Genomic DNA, 16,384 nt, shown 5'->3' with positions numbered 1-16,384 from the left:
GCTTTTTCAGACTACCGTAGAGTGTCTTGCAGATACCCTGATGGAGGAGTATATTTTTGCTGTACTTTAGAGTACCTTCTCACTGAGTATTTGAATTTCCTGGGGAGGAAAATGCAATTCCTTAGCCAAATATAATAACCAAAATCTCCTGGCTGGTATAGGCACTAAACTAAAACCTTATTATAACGAAGTTGCATTTTACATAAAATATGTTAACTATATCCAAAACTTTGTTACAAAAGTACATTCCTAACACTATAGTTAATGGAAGACTATTCATTTACTTCGTTATAGCCAATATTTCATTATATCTGGGTTTCATATATCAAGGCTTCGCTGCATTTTTTCTCTCAGTATAAGCAGGCAGTTAACCTGGGTTAACTTTAAACTCAACTAGATTTATGGACAGAAACTTGAAAAGACAGATTTTACCTTACATCATGTTAGAGCTTTGCCATCACTAAGCCATCAATGGTTTTGTGCAGTATACGATTTTGCTAACCTTTACTAGTCTTGCAAGATAGAGTAATTTTTTTTAGTACAGTTTTTGGGTACGTCCCCCCTACAAAAGTTTTACATTTTGTGTGCATGTGTGTGTGCAAGTGGTGTTCATCGAGGTGGTAGAATTTTTTTTTAAATTATGTTCCTCACTCATGTTATGTTTATTGTACCATAAGTTGCTTGCACCATAAAATAACAAGATTTGAAATCCCATTACCGCCCCCCCCCCCCTGACCCGACCTCCCCAAAAGAAAAAAGTTTGGCTGTGCCACTGTTTGGGTATCTTCCAAGCAACGAAATACTTTTTTGCGAGTATTTCGCATTAGGTACTAATCAAAATTGACTATTTCGTGAGTATTTTTCAAGTGCCAAGATTTTTACCGAGGATGAGGTGAAGCTTGGCATCCGTCTGGAAGGCGTAGTGGAGTGTCACCAGGAAGGGCGACTGACGAATGGCTTCCAGAACCTGTCGCTCGGTTCGCGTGTGCTCCAAGGTTTTCTGCTTCTGCACGATGGTGGCCTTCTTCAGCACCTTCATGGCGTACAGCTTCTGGTCGTCCTGGCCGCCCAGCTTGCGAACCAGGAACACTTTGCCATAAGCTGGAACAAACAAGCAAAGAGAAGTCCCTCTGTGAGCTGGAAATTCACTCGCGGCGTTAGGATCAAGCTGCTATATTTCATTGGAATGTGATCCCATTCATTTCAACGACTGGTGAATTTAAACTGGAATGCACTAAAATGCAGAATCGCATAATCAAGCTATTACATTTCATTGAATTAGTATGTGGTCTGATTCATTTCATTGATTGGTAAACATCAGCAGGAGCATCCTAAAGTACAGAATCGCATGTCAAGATATTGCATATAATTGAATTAGTATGTGACCCCATTCATTTGATGCAATGGTGAACACCAGCTTGAACACGCTGGAGTACACAATCACACTGACCCCATTACACCTGGTGGTGGTGGTGGTGGAGGCATTGAAGCAGGTAGGCTTAGCTTAGCCATTGCCTTCTAGACTAGATGCCTGCCGGGCTGCAACAGTTTTGGGGAGACATTCGCGACAAGTTCTTTCTGGGGAGGGCAGGGAGGTGTTTAACTTGCCTCTTATTTGGCGAATGTTTGCTGTTGGGCTGAACAGAGTATGCAGAAAAGGGGAGAGGCAAAGATTTTGATCAATGCTCTCAATTCTAGTCATTTTTTTCCTTTTCCATGCACCCAGCACTACCTGCTGATTAAGACAAATTTTTTATTCGTGCGGTTCAGCTACCTTTTGTGTATGTTCGCACGTGTGCTTGTATGTATGAGTGTATTATTTGTCGAGAGAAGACGTTTAATTTGTAGTCGATTTCGAAAATTCATTGTAATTTCTAGACCGCATGCTGCGTAATGGATGCGAAATTGAGAAATGTCTGAAATTGCCTACTGAAACGTTCTGCATGCAAGTCCAATAATTCCATATGTTTCCATACGGAATAAATATGTTTCCATATATTTTCCATATATTTCCATAATTTCCATATATTGCCATATATTTCCATAATTTTCCATATGTTTTCCTTATACTTCCATAAGATTCTTACGGAAACATACGGAATTATTGGGCATCGCATACGGAACGTTTCAGTAGGGTTTCACGGGATGGGCGGGGTGCTGCTGTCCTACAATTCGAACGCCGCCACGCGGATGCCGTTTTCTAACTGTCACGCAAGAGCAGCGCAAGTAAAGAAAGCTCGGACCGTGACGCGCGTTTCGGCGAGATCGAGAAAGTCCGTGCGTCCGCGGTTTGACGACGACGGCGACGTCGGATTGCGCACGCATGCGGCGCCCGCAACAAAACGCAGCGACGCGCACCGTCCATTCAGTGTACGTAGCGCGCTGGGACGTTCGCGCACGCTACGTCGTTGCACGGCATGAATGCGTGATGCCGCTCTTTCCACCGTGCAGCCTTCACCCAGTCCGTCGCCGCAGCGAAGTCCCAGCTACACAGCTCTGCCTGCGGAGATTGTCGCTATTGCAACCATGGCGAGCGAGCAAGAGCGAAGAAGGCGGGGTTCGTATGTGCGGCGAATCCGTCCCATTTTTCTTTTGCTCGAAAACGCTCGGACACGAAAGACGCGACGCTGACTTGTACGCACGGTACCGCGGAGACTGGGTGCTGCGAGTGCCCACCCCGAACGAACAATGAATGACACGGAAGGCGCGGCGAAGGTGACGACATGCGCAGCGTGCGACGCGCGTATTCCACGTTGCACCCCCCCCCCCCCCAGGCCCCGCTTGTTTGTTTGTTAGTTTGTGTGGGTGCCCGAGTCGATTTAGGCCTGGGTAGGACTCGGACACTGCTCACGAGTTATACTACAGAGGAACCGCGTTATAACAAAGCCCGATATAGTGAATTGCCTGATATAGCGAATTATAGGTTATATCGAAGTAATACGAACTTTGGCCACGCTTCATTTCGGTGTCATTCTTTTTTTTTTTCTAGAAAAAACCAAGAACGCGACAGCCGCCGTGATATCGGTTGTAAGAAACAAAATATACACAAGTGAGGGGAAGGGCGGTGTTGAAAACCCCGTCGATTGGGCAGGGTTGCCCCCTCCCCCACCACGCTGTTATGTGTGGTATTGCGTGCGTATGTGCGTCCCTACGTTCACTCGCAAAATCGAACGTATTCGGAGACGGGCGGTGGTTAAACAGCGTATACCCCATTTCTCCGTCTATCGCTTACGCTGCCGTAGCTAGGCCAGTTTTCTGCGCAATCCGCGCGGACAACGGAAAAAGCTTAACAGCCCGGCTGTAAAACTACTGGCGCCGTCCCTGCACTCATCGACTCGCTGCCCACAGTACAGAAAAAAAGGACTACTGTGATCGGCGTCCTGGTTTCAGCTTTGCTGCCAGCCACTCGCAACGGAGACTACGAGGAGCTTCTCGACTCGAAAGAAGAAGAAGAAGAACGCGGCTTACGAAACCCGCCGGCGCAGTTCGCGACGCTCGTCGGCCCTTTCTGTCTCTTGCGGGGAGTGAAACACCGACGCCCACAAAGGGGGCTTCGCTTTCCAAAGGGACAACGGACGTGCGAGGTCAAGCGAGTGCCCGTACAAAGCGCGACAACGGCGACGCAAAGCGGCCGCGCTTCGGTTTCTCTCCAGGGCGCGGTGGCCGGAGTGGCCGGGGGAGACTAAGCGTTCGGTGGCCGGGGGAGACTAAGCGTTCACAGCTGGGCTAGTTGGTTTTCGTTATAGCATATAGCTATGCAACTCGATGTACACTTGCGAACACGGCACGGACGCGTGGACAGACACTAACGACGCCAATTGCCGTTTCAGCCCCGCCACGGTGGTCTTAGTGGCTAAGGTACTCGGCTCCTGACCCGCAGGTCGCGAGATCAAATCACGGCTGTGGCGGCTGCATCTCCGATGGAGGCGGAAATGTTGTAGGCCCGTGTGCTCAGATTTGGGTGCACGTTAAAGAACACCCAGGTGGTCTAAATTTCCGGAGCCCTCCACTTCGGCGTCTGTCATAATCATATAGTGGTTTTGGGACGTTAAACCCCACAAATCAATCAAATCAGTTGCCGTACAGGCATAAAGTTAATATACTAACTGTATATTAACTCTATGTGTTCAGGGGTCTGCACCACGCGGCCTGGGAAACATCTGCTAGGAAAGGCCCACCGCGGCCAACAGAAATAAAACTTTATTTTAATATACTTTTTTTTTAATTTTCCCAACGAGAATGTTCAGGGCCTACAAATGCAACACTAACTCTCAAGGAATTTCCTCTTGTGAGGCTCTCCACGACGTCACCATGTCTTCCCCTTTCCCCTCGCCCTTCCCCACATCCTGTGCGCACGCGTCGACACATATAAAAGTCGCATTGCGCAACAGTTCTGGATATTACATCACACACCAACACACACGTGCGCCTATATTAGAGCGGGCGCCTGGTTGCATGGCGTAATAAGACCGGTGCATTATCCTCCCCTAATCGGTTATTCAAGAAGATAGCGCGACCTTTCTGGGAGCGGTCACGAGGAATTCGTCACACTTAAAGGCCATCGCTCTCAAAAGGCCGATACGTAGAGCGACGAGGTTTGTCGTAAATTATACGTGTGCGTAGAATAACAAAAAAAAAAGACTGCGTGCACATAAGCGTGCGAGGCGCTTTTCTCACCTAGAGCCGTCGACAACGCAATAAAAGAGCACACTATTGCGCAACTGCGCCTTGGGAAGCTGACAGCAAAACGATGCATACAATAAAAAAAGAGGGGGGCTGTTCCCGCTGAATCGCTCAAAGCTTGCGGCAGCGAGGCACGGTCCCGTCTTCGGCACTTTTAGCTTAGAGATGCGGGGCTGCTTCTTTGTAAATGCGCGCTTTATTGGGACGCTCCATGACTATATGGACATGATCGGGCACAGCCTGGCTACGCACTGCAGAGCCAGGGTGTTGGCAGAGCGGAAGTTGCGCGCGATGTCTCCGTCGGGGGGCGTCGCTTAGCTACTGCGCATGCGCGGTTCGGCCAAGTAGCGTTTAGACGACGTGGTGTTACGACGACGTGGTGTAAATGGTTGATGATTGATTGATATGTGGGGTTTAACGTCCCAAAACCACCATATGATTACGAGAGACGCCGTAGTGGAGGGCTCCGAAATTTCGACCACCTGGGGTTCTTTAACGTGCACCCAAATCTGAGCACACTGGCCTACAACATTTCCGCCTCCATCGGAAATGCAGCGTGGAGTAAGTGATGTTTAGACGACGCGATGCCTCTCTTTTCCCTCTCTCTCTGTACTTCTTTTCAGGGTTATTACAGGCTACGCCGTGGCGGTAAGGGGATGCGCCCAGATTCGGTGGCATATACCCGATCACGATGACGATAGTTTCGGGGCACGGCCACACATTTCACGCCGGACCTAGAACAGTTTCGCTATTAAAAAACAAGAGACAAAACTCATATCGCCTTTAACGTATTCGCCTAAGACAACTCGAAGGCTATAGAAGCCATCTTCTTTTCCATTTTAGTCGATGTATCAATTCTACTTCCCCCTCCCTCCCTCCTAAAGCTTTCTGCCCGTCACCTGGTTTCGCATAGCCTCCGTGATCGGCCCTTCTCTAACAACTGGAGAATGTCATGCATGCCATGACGTCATTATGACGTCTTAGCATGACGTTACGGTCAAGCAAAAACATTGTGACGTCATCACGTGAAGGTGAATTTTCGCACCACTCATGTTGACGGTGAACTTGTGCGTTTGCTGAGGCGCCTAAGGTATGTAGCTTTGATAAAGCGACGTAACGAGACCGGCAAGTCGACGACAACGCTCCACCGTGCAGCGAGACGAAAACTACCTCGGCATTCGTCCTCCATCCACGCGGGACAAACGAACAAGGACGAAGTCAGCCAAGCGGTGTGACTGATCTTTAAAAAAGAACACGTAACCGGTACGCGGAGATGATACGAGGCGCAGATATAGGGCGGTCATTAGAACCCGCCTGTGGACAGCCGTGTCTTATATGTCAGCGTGCCATTCCGATAAGGTCGAAGTACCCGACGCGAGAAACGAAACAGCCTTTATTTATTTATTTTTTGTCCTGCTTCACTGCGCTGTTTCTGATCACGCTGTACGAACATGATCCCTGGAATGAGCGACGCGAAATCTCGAAGATGCATTCCGAGCGCGTTTGTCCGAACGCGCTGTATATATATAGCTCCTTCAGGGACGTTCCTGCACCTTTAATGGAAACGTCCAATGATCAAACCATAGCTACGCCAACCCCATCTCGCTCCTTGGTGTGACAATCGCTGGTTGTGCCAAAACCGCCCGACTTCAATCTAATAGTTCTCTCTTTAATTAGTTCATTCCCTAGCGTAAAAAAGCAACAAATGGCGCACTTGCACTTCGCAGTCTTGCTGAAGGCCCATGTACTTCGCAGTCCCCTTGCTGAATCTGAAGCTAATATATAGTAACAGGGGGGGGGGGGGGGGGGGCGCTTGAGCTTCACCTTCAAGCAGAAGCGTGCGCAGGGTTCCTTCAAGGGGTACGAATGTTCGTCGCACAGCGCCCCCCTCCCGATCATGTCAATGTACGGGGCTGAATGAGCGGCTACCCTATCGCCCCTTTCCCTATAATGTCAATGTATGGAGCTGGCTTTGGGAACCCGCCCCTTCTTGCACGTCTTCCACCAGGGTCGTAGCCAGAAATTTTTTTCCAAGAGAGGTGGGGGGGGGGGGGCACCACTTTGATTTCGGGTAAGCCACCCCTTTGAAATGGTCATCTTTCAGCATACTACAGCGAGAAAAAAAAATGTTCGGAAGGGGCGGCATGAGCGCGGTGGGTGTGCCATCCCCTGGTTACGTCACTGCCCCCCCCCCCCCACCGAGCGCACTCCAGTGCCTTCAAGCGTAGAACGTCGATGATGCTGTTGCTGCCTAATTCCTCTCTTCACGCGCACAAAGCAAGAAAGAGGGGGCCACCTGTGCGTCACAGTATCAACGACTGCATGTACACTGCGAGGGCGATCGCCTCCCGTGCAGTGCATCCAAATACGGCGAGCGCACGACAGATAAACATCTCCGCACACGTGCCGAGGAAGCCATAAAGAACACACAGTGAAAAAAAAAACAGAAAAAAGTGGCAGCAGAACAGGTCAGTTCCTCGCGCGGAGCGAAGTGGTTGTTGACTGGTGCGTTTGCATTTGCGGCACGTCTCGTGCTGGATCGTTAAGAGCTCGAGACATATACGCGGCCACCGAGACAACTGCCGCGGGGCCTGCTGCATCGGAGGCTATCGCTATGGCAACAAAGAGCCGCGCAGACGAAGCACACAAGCCGGACTGCGCGCTCCAGAAAAAAAAATATTTCCGCATTGTTGCACGCACTGGAATGCGCTAGGATTTTCTTTTTTTCATGGGGAGGGGGGGGGTTGACCGGGAGGAGGGGCTGACCTAGCGCCCCCCACACCCCTTCACTAGTTGCAGCGACTCCTTCCGTCAATGTACAGAGCTGCAGAAGAGTTGATAGGCGGGATAGTTCGTATGTATTCATTATGACAACTTGGCAGCTAAAAAAATAATCGCGTGCCATTTGTGCACATTCTTACTTTGTCCCCCAAGTTTGCGCTGCCAAGTTGTCGTAATCAATCTATACCTGCCTCTTGTGTAAAAAGAAGGTTCTCCGCGGTACCTTTTCCCCAAAAAAAGTCATTCTTTCATGTGGGCCTTTTTTTTATCTTTCTTTCAAGGGCCGAGTGATGGAGCAATGTTGAGTGGGGGCCAGCGGTCGCAGACACAAGTTAAAACAAGAAGAAAGAAGAAAAAAAAGCAAAAGGGTGACCACGCCACACAATTCGCTGAATACGCGCATACGTCATAGGCGTCAGAATTAGAAACCGCTGCGCGCCTGGCGTTTGTACCTACGTATGTATTGATGATCAAAAGTATGTGAAAAGGACTTACAGAATCGCCCACTATTCTTAGGGCGCAAGAAATACGGATGCACGGCCTATTATTATTCGGACGTTACGGGGGAGTCGTCTCCAATGAAACGTTCGGGTTGCAGCGCGTTTAAAAAAAATAAAAATAAAAGCGCCCACGTTCGTGTTTGTATATATAGAAAATGTTTCATAAACATGTGCTATCTGCGTCAAATGAAACCCGAACGGCAAGCCTTCGCAAAGGTATAGTGCTCGCCGTCAAATAATCACAATCGCACATGCGCGCGTATATATGCGCAGAGCGGCCGAAGAGGATTCACGCACCTGCCAATGGTGTTAACTGGACAGCGCGCACTATATACAATCGCGAAGGCTTTCCGCTGTTCGGGTTTTATTTGACGCTGATAGTACATGCAAGATGGAAAGAAAGCAAAGGGAAATATTTTCACTGTTGGCCCCACTGTGACCGTTCGTCGTGACACATGAGAACTGTCACGTGGTCATGACGTTGACGAAGAGGCCTCAGCCGGCGTGTTCCATGCGAAACTCTTTATTCGGGCGAACTTGTGCCCGAGAAACGAAAAAAGTGTGGCTACGCCCCTGACCTCGGACGATCGCGAAGATGTATTACTGAACATAGCGGCACGACCCGCTATGAGCTGTGGTGACTGTGAAATCCGATCACATTAGAAAAATATTGAAACAAGCGGGCGTGACAGTATTCGACGTGTTGTAATGCTCATGTCATTACCTCATAAGCGCGTTTTTTTTAATTCTTTTTTTTTCTAACGCCGGAGGGCATCTGTCATGTACTATTTGCACAAGCTAGAAGGAATACGGGGCTTCATCCAAGAACGCTCCCACATGTGCCCGCTTCTAACGCGACTTAATTGATCGCGCGTGCAAATCACACGCACCACGTAGTCCAAGGCAGTGAGTATACGGCTGACGGACAGATGTTATCGCTGCCCCGCCGTGGTGGTATAGTGGCTAAGGTACTCGGCTGCTGACCCGCAGGTCGCGGGTTCAAATCCCGGCTGCGGCGGCTGCATTTCCGATGGAGGCGGAAATGTCGTAGGCCCGTGTGCTCAGATTTGGGTGCACGTTAAAGAACCCCAGGTGGTCAAAATTTCCGGAGTCCTCCACTACGGCGTCTCTCATAATCATATGGTGGTTTTGGGACGTTAAACCCCACAAATCAATCAATCAATCAGATGTTATCGCTATAACGATGCACTAGGACTCCCTAACGGCGCGGCTGCAGTAAACTTCCGCTATCATTTCTTTTTCGTTCTTTTCTCTTTTTCTTTCTTTTTTTTTTTCACGGGAAGAATTGTCTTGCCCACGTAACGACGCCCAGGTAACACAAAGGAGGCACGTTATCAACGCACGTGCGCATACGCGGAAGGACGAGCAGCAAGACTGTGTGATATTACCGGGTAACCTAGTTGGCCGCGGCGACCCTCACCTAGATGCGCGACCGGCAGTACGTCGGCTGCGCAGTCGTGAGTCATCATGGCTCATCACCGCTTAACCTTCGTCGCCGTCCGGCCTATACGTACACGCGGTTGACACCGAGAGGACCGGGCGCGCCACAACGTTACAATACGACGAGCTACGCGGCACGTAGGCCGCCGGGTTTACGGTAAAAGAAAGCGAAAGCGCGACGGAAGGCGGAAGCGGCGAACTAAACTGGAACGCGGCCTCCGAGACCATCTTCGCGCGATGATGGTCTCGGAGCGCGCCCGGAAGAGACGGGAGGAACAACTGCGGGAGGGTTGAAGCCGACGATGGCGGCCAAACGCGAAATAAAACGTGCCCCCCCCCCCCCTCCCCACACACAAAAAAAAAAAAAAGCGAACGTAAATGTAATGCGAGGTTTGTAACGTGGTTGTCTATTTAGCATCTCGATTTTATGGGATTTTTCCCAAAACTTGAGGGGGAAAGGGGGAAGGGGAGCCAGGGTACGGCGGCGTGTAAACAATTGTCACGTATGCTACTCCCACTCAGGCACTGCGCCGTGCTCTCGACCGGGTTGCAGAAATTAGGGGCCTTTTCTCATCTTCTAACCACTACCACCACCACTCCCATAATTCCCAAGTTCCTCGGGGAATCCATATAAAGTCTGTATATTTTCCACACCTTTGCCATATGCCAGTAGTTCCGTAATAATTTCACGGAAACGTATGAAATTACTGTAATGGTAAACGGAGTGTTTTAGTGCATATGGGGGGAGGGGCGGATGTGTACGTCTCTGTAAGATCGAAAGGTGGGTTTGTCTTGAATAACTTTGGGGGACGGGGTATCATTCGTATCATTCATAGAAGAGAGAGAGCTACAAATGTTGAGAAGCAAGCATGCACTTAAAGAGTCCGCACGACCCGGTGATAACGTAAGACTTGCGAGCGGAGAGGGCCGGTTATAAGCAGTACGACTTTCGTTGCATTCAGTGAGCCATATCCCTCCCTCTCGCCTCGATACCACCAATCTGAAAATCTTGAGAATTACAGAAAAAAAAAAAAAGGTTTGCCGGAATGCGCACGGGGATCATTTTTAAGAGTTCTTGACAAATGTCAGTCGATCTCCACTGTATGCTCTGCAAGCGTGGCACATATGGCCTCCGTGACCCACGAGAAAGATTACAGACGCGCACGTCGAACACAACAAGCAAGGACGCACGCAATCGTTCGACCGATTCGAGATCGATCAATGGCGATTGTCGACGAGTTTTTATTATCGCAGTCACCAATGACCCCCCCCCCCCAAAAAAAAAAAAAAAACACGACGTAAAGAGGGATTAACGTGACATCGAGACAGCGTATGTATGGTTTTCCCAAGAAGCAGCGGTGACTGCGGCGGCAGCGCCATGCAACAACGCCGGTGCTTTTATCACTCAGGGCCACACACAGTTCTACTCTCCCTCACATTATCAGAAACAAAAAAAAAAGGAAAAGAAAACACGGCTGTACTTTCCTCGAGTCACTTCAATCTCCTTGCGTCTCTCTATTACAGTAAAACGGTAAGAACCGATAAGGAATACCCGCGAAACCCTGACATAACCAAGGTTTCTCCTGCAAACCTCGACGCACCGTGCGGAAATCGGAAGTGACGCGCACAGAGTGCGCCTGCACACGACAACACAGCGTCGCGAAGCGTCATTGGTCAGCAGTTTTACCGCACTCTTTCTTTCTTTCTTTCTTTCTTTCTTTCTTTCTTTCTTTCTTTCTTTCTTTCTTTCTTTCTTTCTTTCTTTCGTATAATCTGTAGAAATATCTTACCTGAATCGACTGCACTGTTTCATTTGCATATTCATGCATTTGTCCACAAACCTTTCAATGCCATTTGGCTCTGAGGGTAGTATCAACAAACAAACAAATAAATATTACGTCTCCACCGACACCGGCATCAAGACGACCCAGTCGGAACTTCCGAGGTATCCGGTATTTCCCCCGCCGGCCGGAGTTACCTTGCGCCTAATGACTCTCCCATGTCACGAACGAAAATAAACCAGCTAGGAAACTAGGAAAGTCAGATAAAAAAATTAAAACGTGAAACGACGAGCTAAGCGTGACTCCTAGAGGTTACCGAGCGAATGAAGAAACGCCAAACAAAAACAAACAAATTCTACAAGTTCAGTATGTACCAACAAACCCGCATTAACGCTTTATATCCAATTCATTAAAATGCGAATCGCTTTTCCGGTGTCTTCTACAACAAGTCGTCGTCATCAACCATAGGCGTATCTACTGGGTGGGGAGGGGGGGGGGTGGCTGAGCCCTCCTTTTTCTACAGCGGTCACTCTTGGCTGACCGCTGGGGAAACCAACAAGTAAGGTGTAGTAGTTTTCCATCACAACAGTAATCGCTCAATTATGTTTTTACGGGAGAATGAAGTTGTTACGAAGCTATGTTACAAGACAGTTAAATTCGGCTACTTCACATCAACCACTACGGTTACCATTAACCCTTCTGCAGTATTTTAGTGTTTAAGCGCTTATATGGTGACTCGAAGGTCACGGGATCGAATCCCGGACACATTTTATTGCCCGTGAAGAAGGTCGAGGTCCGTGTACTTGAATTCGGGAGCACAGTAAAGAACAACGAGTGGTCGAAATTTCCGTAGCCCTCCACTACGGCGTCTCTCATAAATATACCGTGGATTTCGGACATTAAACCCGAACAACGATTATTTAACAACTACTCTTCACTAGTAATCTACCACTACCACAACTACTACTATTATTACGGCGACGAAGGCACATGGTCGACTAAAAAGACAGGCTCGCCGTAAAAAAGCGACGCTGGAACAGGTGATAAAGCAATGGAAAGTGACCCAGGAAGAAACATCAAGGCTAGGAATGCACGCATGCAGGTAAGTGAAAGAAGCCTTCGCGTAGCCTCCTATGTCCCCCCCCCCCCTCTCCTCCGTCATCCAACCGTACACGCTACAACACGCGCGCGGGAAAACGTTCAAAGCGGCGGCGACGAGACCTTGCCTGCGCTGCTCATCGCAGCCGACAGTTGCTCCGCCGTTGCCTAACCTCGCACGCGCTCCCTGCGCTGACATTCACCCACTGGCACACTTCTGTGAGGTCTGTGTGTCTGTACGTGTGTGCGCGCGTGCCGTAGGCTAAGCGCTGCTCGAGGGGGCCCGTTTCGCGTCGGTGTTTCTTTTACGTTTACTTCTTGCTCCGACAGAGAGAGGACGCGGCACACTTTCCTTTCGTTTCTCGACTTACGCCCCTCCTATAGTGGCGGACTCCCTCGCACTCTAAAGCCACCCCCTCACCGACCCCTTTCGTTTCTAGAGCGACGCAAGAAAGTTTTCGTCTCGTTTCCCCCTCAGTTCTCTCCTTCAAACAGCGTGTACTTTATTGTTGCCAGATTGTTTCTCGCTAGCCACGGCCGGACTACAATGGACACGTGGTGCGGAAGGTGAGAAATGCGGACATTATGAAGATAGTGAAAGAATACAGGAGGGAAAAAAAACGAGATTTGAGATGGATGAAGGACGCGGTTTCACTTTCGTTGAGTAATTCTCCCGTGGGCCTTTGCTTCTTCCTGAAACGTCTCTGACACGGAAACCATAAAGTTGAGGCAGGTAAGGCCGACGTTCCTACACTAGCTGGTCCAGCAACGTTGGGTAAGGCGACACCCCTCGTCCCTACTGATAGAAACGAACTTAAAGAGAAGCAGGTATGTCGAGTAGATTAACTCAAAGATAACGGGTCCCTTGCTACTTATCACCAGATGCGCAGAACAGAGAGAGAAAAAAAAAGAGAACTGGGGCCGACACTCGCGAGCTGCAGTAATGTGTGGCGCTAGTGATGCGTTACAGTTAGGATCAAATTGATGGATAATCTCTTGCAGTGGATCGCGCCCATTTTGTTTACAGTGTTCTTTGTATTCGTAGTCTTGGCACCTGGATGATTGCATAAGCGTTTTCGCTGTTTAGACAGACAGTCAGACAGACAGGACAGGACAAGACAGACAGACAGACAGATATATAGATAGATATACTGATCGCACAGCCACCATGAAGGTGGCAGAGGTTTTCCTCGGTGATATGCATATTAGCACATCACTGCTGACGCAGACGTAGGCAGCTGCGTCCGTGGCGCCACTTAACGGAAAAACGACGACCTCATCAATGCACAAGCTAGCTGTTGGTGTTGAGTGGACACTAAAGTAAAAGAATGAATCGGTTTGGGTCAATAAAATGCACATCGCGACAACCGTAACCTCGGTACTTTCACTAGCATAATGTTAATTAATAATAGAGAAGACAATCAACGTCAAAGGAGCGTGGCAGCTTGGGCTAGTTGGTATGGCATGACGATAGTTATAGCGCGAGAACTTCTTGTCTCTGTGTCGTCGTTTTGTTCTCGCGCTATAACTATCGTCATGTCAAAGGAGCATTTTTAAATTTCGGTCCGAAATCATCGCAGGTGACTCCATATACTTCAAGGTGTATTTGCCCTACGCTGGCGACAATGGCTGAAAAAATTTTTTTTTTCTAAAGCTCGGTATCTTCAGATCTATGGTCCCCTGAGAGGTAAGTCTACATCATGTTTGCGGATTAGGAGCTACGCAGGCCCTAGTAGACGTCACCAAAATCTATGACGGCATGGTGTTTGGTGTGGAAATTTCGAAGTGGCGTCACCAACAGCATCTTTTTTTTTTTTTTTTTTTGAAGGGAGGAGAGGAGATCGGCGTTTTATCGCTCACCAGGCTGCTCGTGGCAACCTGGTTACATTATAGTTTTGAAAGTAACTTTAAAGGCGTCGGTGAACGCAACGCAAAGGTGAACGTATGCTGCACCAGTTTCCACTCACCAAAGAACAAAAGAAATAAAAAAGCAGGCCTGCACGATTCGCTTGCCTCGCCTGTCACGTGTTTGCCCAACTAACACTGCTCGCTTGTTTTGTAGACGAGACATTGTAGACGAGACAGTTATTTCGACACCGACCGGCGTCGCTGGGTCTTCAGGTCGCCTAGTTCATGTGCTATTCCTGGGCCGCACCCCAAACAAACAGGTTGGAGGATGACGTCACAACGGACGCGAGAAAGGTGAGCTCACCGCGGGGAAACCGAGATGCTTCAGGTGTGCGACATAATCTTTGAGGAGCTCTACGATTAGTAATTAGGTATAGCACGGCAGCGGGTATGGGCGGTTTGATCGTAGGTGTTCGCACGGGGGCCAGCGCCGAGCTGCAGCGCTGAGTTATTGCATATGCTTCCAGGGGTAGGCACCGTCGACATACGGGGGGCGCTTATAGCGACGTCGTGGCGCGCAGGCTCCACCATAAGCTCAACACCACCCTCTATGATTACGTTGTGCGAAATTCACGTTTCTATGGTCCTCCCGAGAAGTCTGCCAAGAGTGCTGACTTGTAGGTGGAAGCGAGCATAGCTACGTGACGACCCATACACCAAGTTTCGCCCCATAAATTAAATCCATAGCGAAAAGGAGGGAAGGTGGGGGCACTCCTCCCTGCCCCTCCCCGAAGGGGAACAGGTGACTCCACCACGCGGCAACAAAGAGAAAAAAAGAGGGTGCTTCGGGCGCCCCGAAGAACACTACACACCACCTCAGCCGTCCTTCGCGAGGAAATGCCCGGCATGACATTCCGAGCAGGACGTTAGGTCCGTCCGGCCGCAGCCGATTAGCGCCGGAACGGACAGGTGGCGACTTGCCGGCTACAAAGCGGCATTTCTGGCGCGTCCTCGTACTGTCCTTATAATATGGGCTCGGCTCGGCTTCGTGCCTCAATCCACACGCGTTTCGCTGCGCACAGCAACAGCGGCTGCTGCCTCCGCCGCGCGAAAGGGCTAAAGTAGGACAGTGGAGGGTGCCCGTGGAAAAGTGCCGCTATGGAAAAGAAAGAGAGAAAGAGAAAGAAGGAAGGAAAGAAAGAAACGAGAGAGGACGGCACGGGGGCCTTTCTAAATATATTTTTTTTTTCAGTTGGGACGAAGTGAACAGCTGTTGGCGATTCCCTGCAGTGCATGTTTCTTTTTTTTGTATATTCTTTCAAATCTGCCGTAAGCATATGTGCACTGTAAGTGCAAGACGACCATGCCTGTCAAGCTAAAGGCCCCCACATCCTGACGTCCGTTCCTCGTGCTAGATACATAAACGCAAGAGACGGCCAAGAATGGCGACTGCCTCCTCGGCAAATAATTGGTTCGCCCAATCGTCGAACTTTTCGTCTTGCTTCTGAAAACAGGGTCGTCGTGATTTAAAAAAAAAAATAAATACGAAGGCAACAGCAGGGGGGGTCGCCTTTTTTTTTTTTTTCTTCCATCGACAGCCCGTTTCTCCGCGTGCGATGAAACACGACTTGCTCAACGAGTTAATCTCTATTTTTTTTTTTCGGTGGTTCTGTAACCTCTTTTCGCGATCCGTCTTCCTGGTTTTTTAATGCCGGTATGGTTTTCCCTGGTTCAAAAGTTGCGATACACTTGAATAGTAGCGTTGCACATTCAAAAGGGTCGTTTTTTTAGATGCCTCTCGGATGATGCACCATCGGTTCTCGAGGAAGCAAAGAGAAAACCAAATGTTAACGCGAGAAACTGCACATGTACTCCAATTTTTCTCGTTAACTATCAAGCCATGTTTCACACGGAACATGTGGTGGCTATACGCAAATAAGATTCTGCATGTTGTAAAAAAAAATGTCACGCGAAGTGACTATGACCCGTAATCTGTGGGCGACGGAGTGCAAGTTACTACAGTTACGCTGCCTCTGCCTTTTTTGTTATTATTAATTTTATTGCTTGTGACCGGCTGACTGACTGACTTGGAGGTGTCATGTCCATTATTAATTGGTATACTGCTTGACTATTGCAGACTGACAGTCACTGACTATAATAACTGTTACTCATCGACTGCTTGCAACTGACTGTCGCTAACTGCTTTCGACAAACAAAAATTAATTGTGACTT

The 16,384-nt window shown here is 49.0% G+C and overlaps 1 protein-coding gene across 2 annotated transcripts in view; it reads right to left on the bottom strand.

The window, feature by feature from the left end:
* The window catches only part of LOC119166805 (ribosomal protein S6 kinase alpha-5-like), a 252,691-nt gene that overhangs the window by 25,571 nt on the left and 210,736 nt on the right, over nucleotides 1–16,384 (bottom strand). For both annotated transcript variants that reach the window (XM_075867431.1, XM_037418167.2), the window contains exon 3: nucleotides 883–1,101. In XM_075867431.1, the coding sequence (XP_075723546.1) occupies nucleotides 883–1,101 (219 nt within the window). The remainder of the gene's footprint in view (nucleotides 1–882; nucleotides 1,102–16,384) is intronic.

The sequence above is a fragment of the Rhipicephalus microplus genome, chromosome 6, assembly GCF_043290135.1.
Source record: "Rhipicephalus microplus isolate Deutch F79 chromosome 6, USDA_Rmic, whole genome shotgun sequence".
Classification (NCBI taxonomy): domain Eukaryota; kingdom Metazoa; phylum Arthropoda; class Arachnida; order Ixodida; family Ixodidae; genus Rhipicephalus; species Rhipicephalus microplus.
Note: the sequence above shows the minus strand (reverse complement) of the source record. Positions and strands in the feature narration are given on the sequence as shown.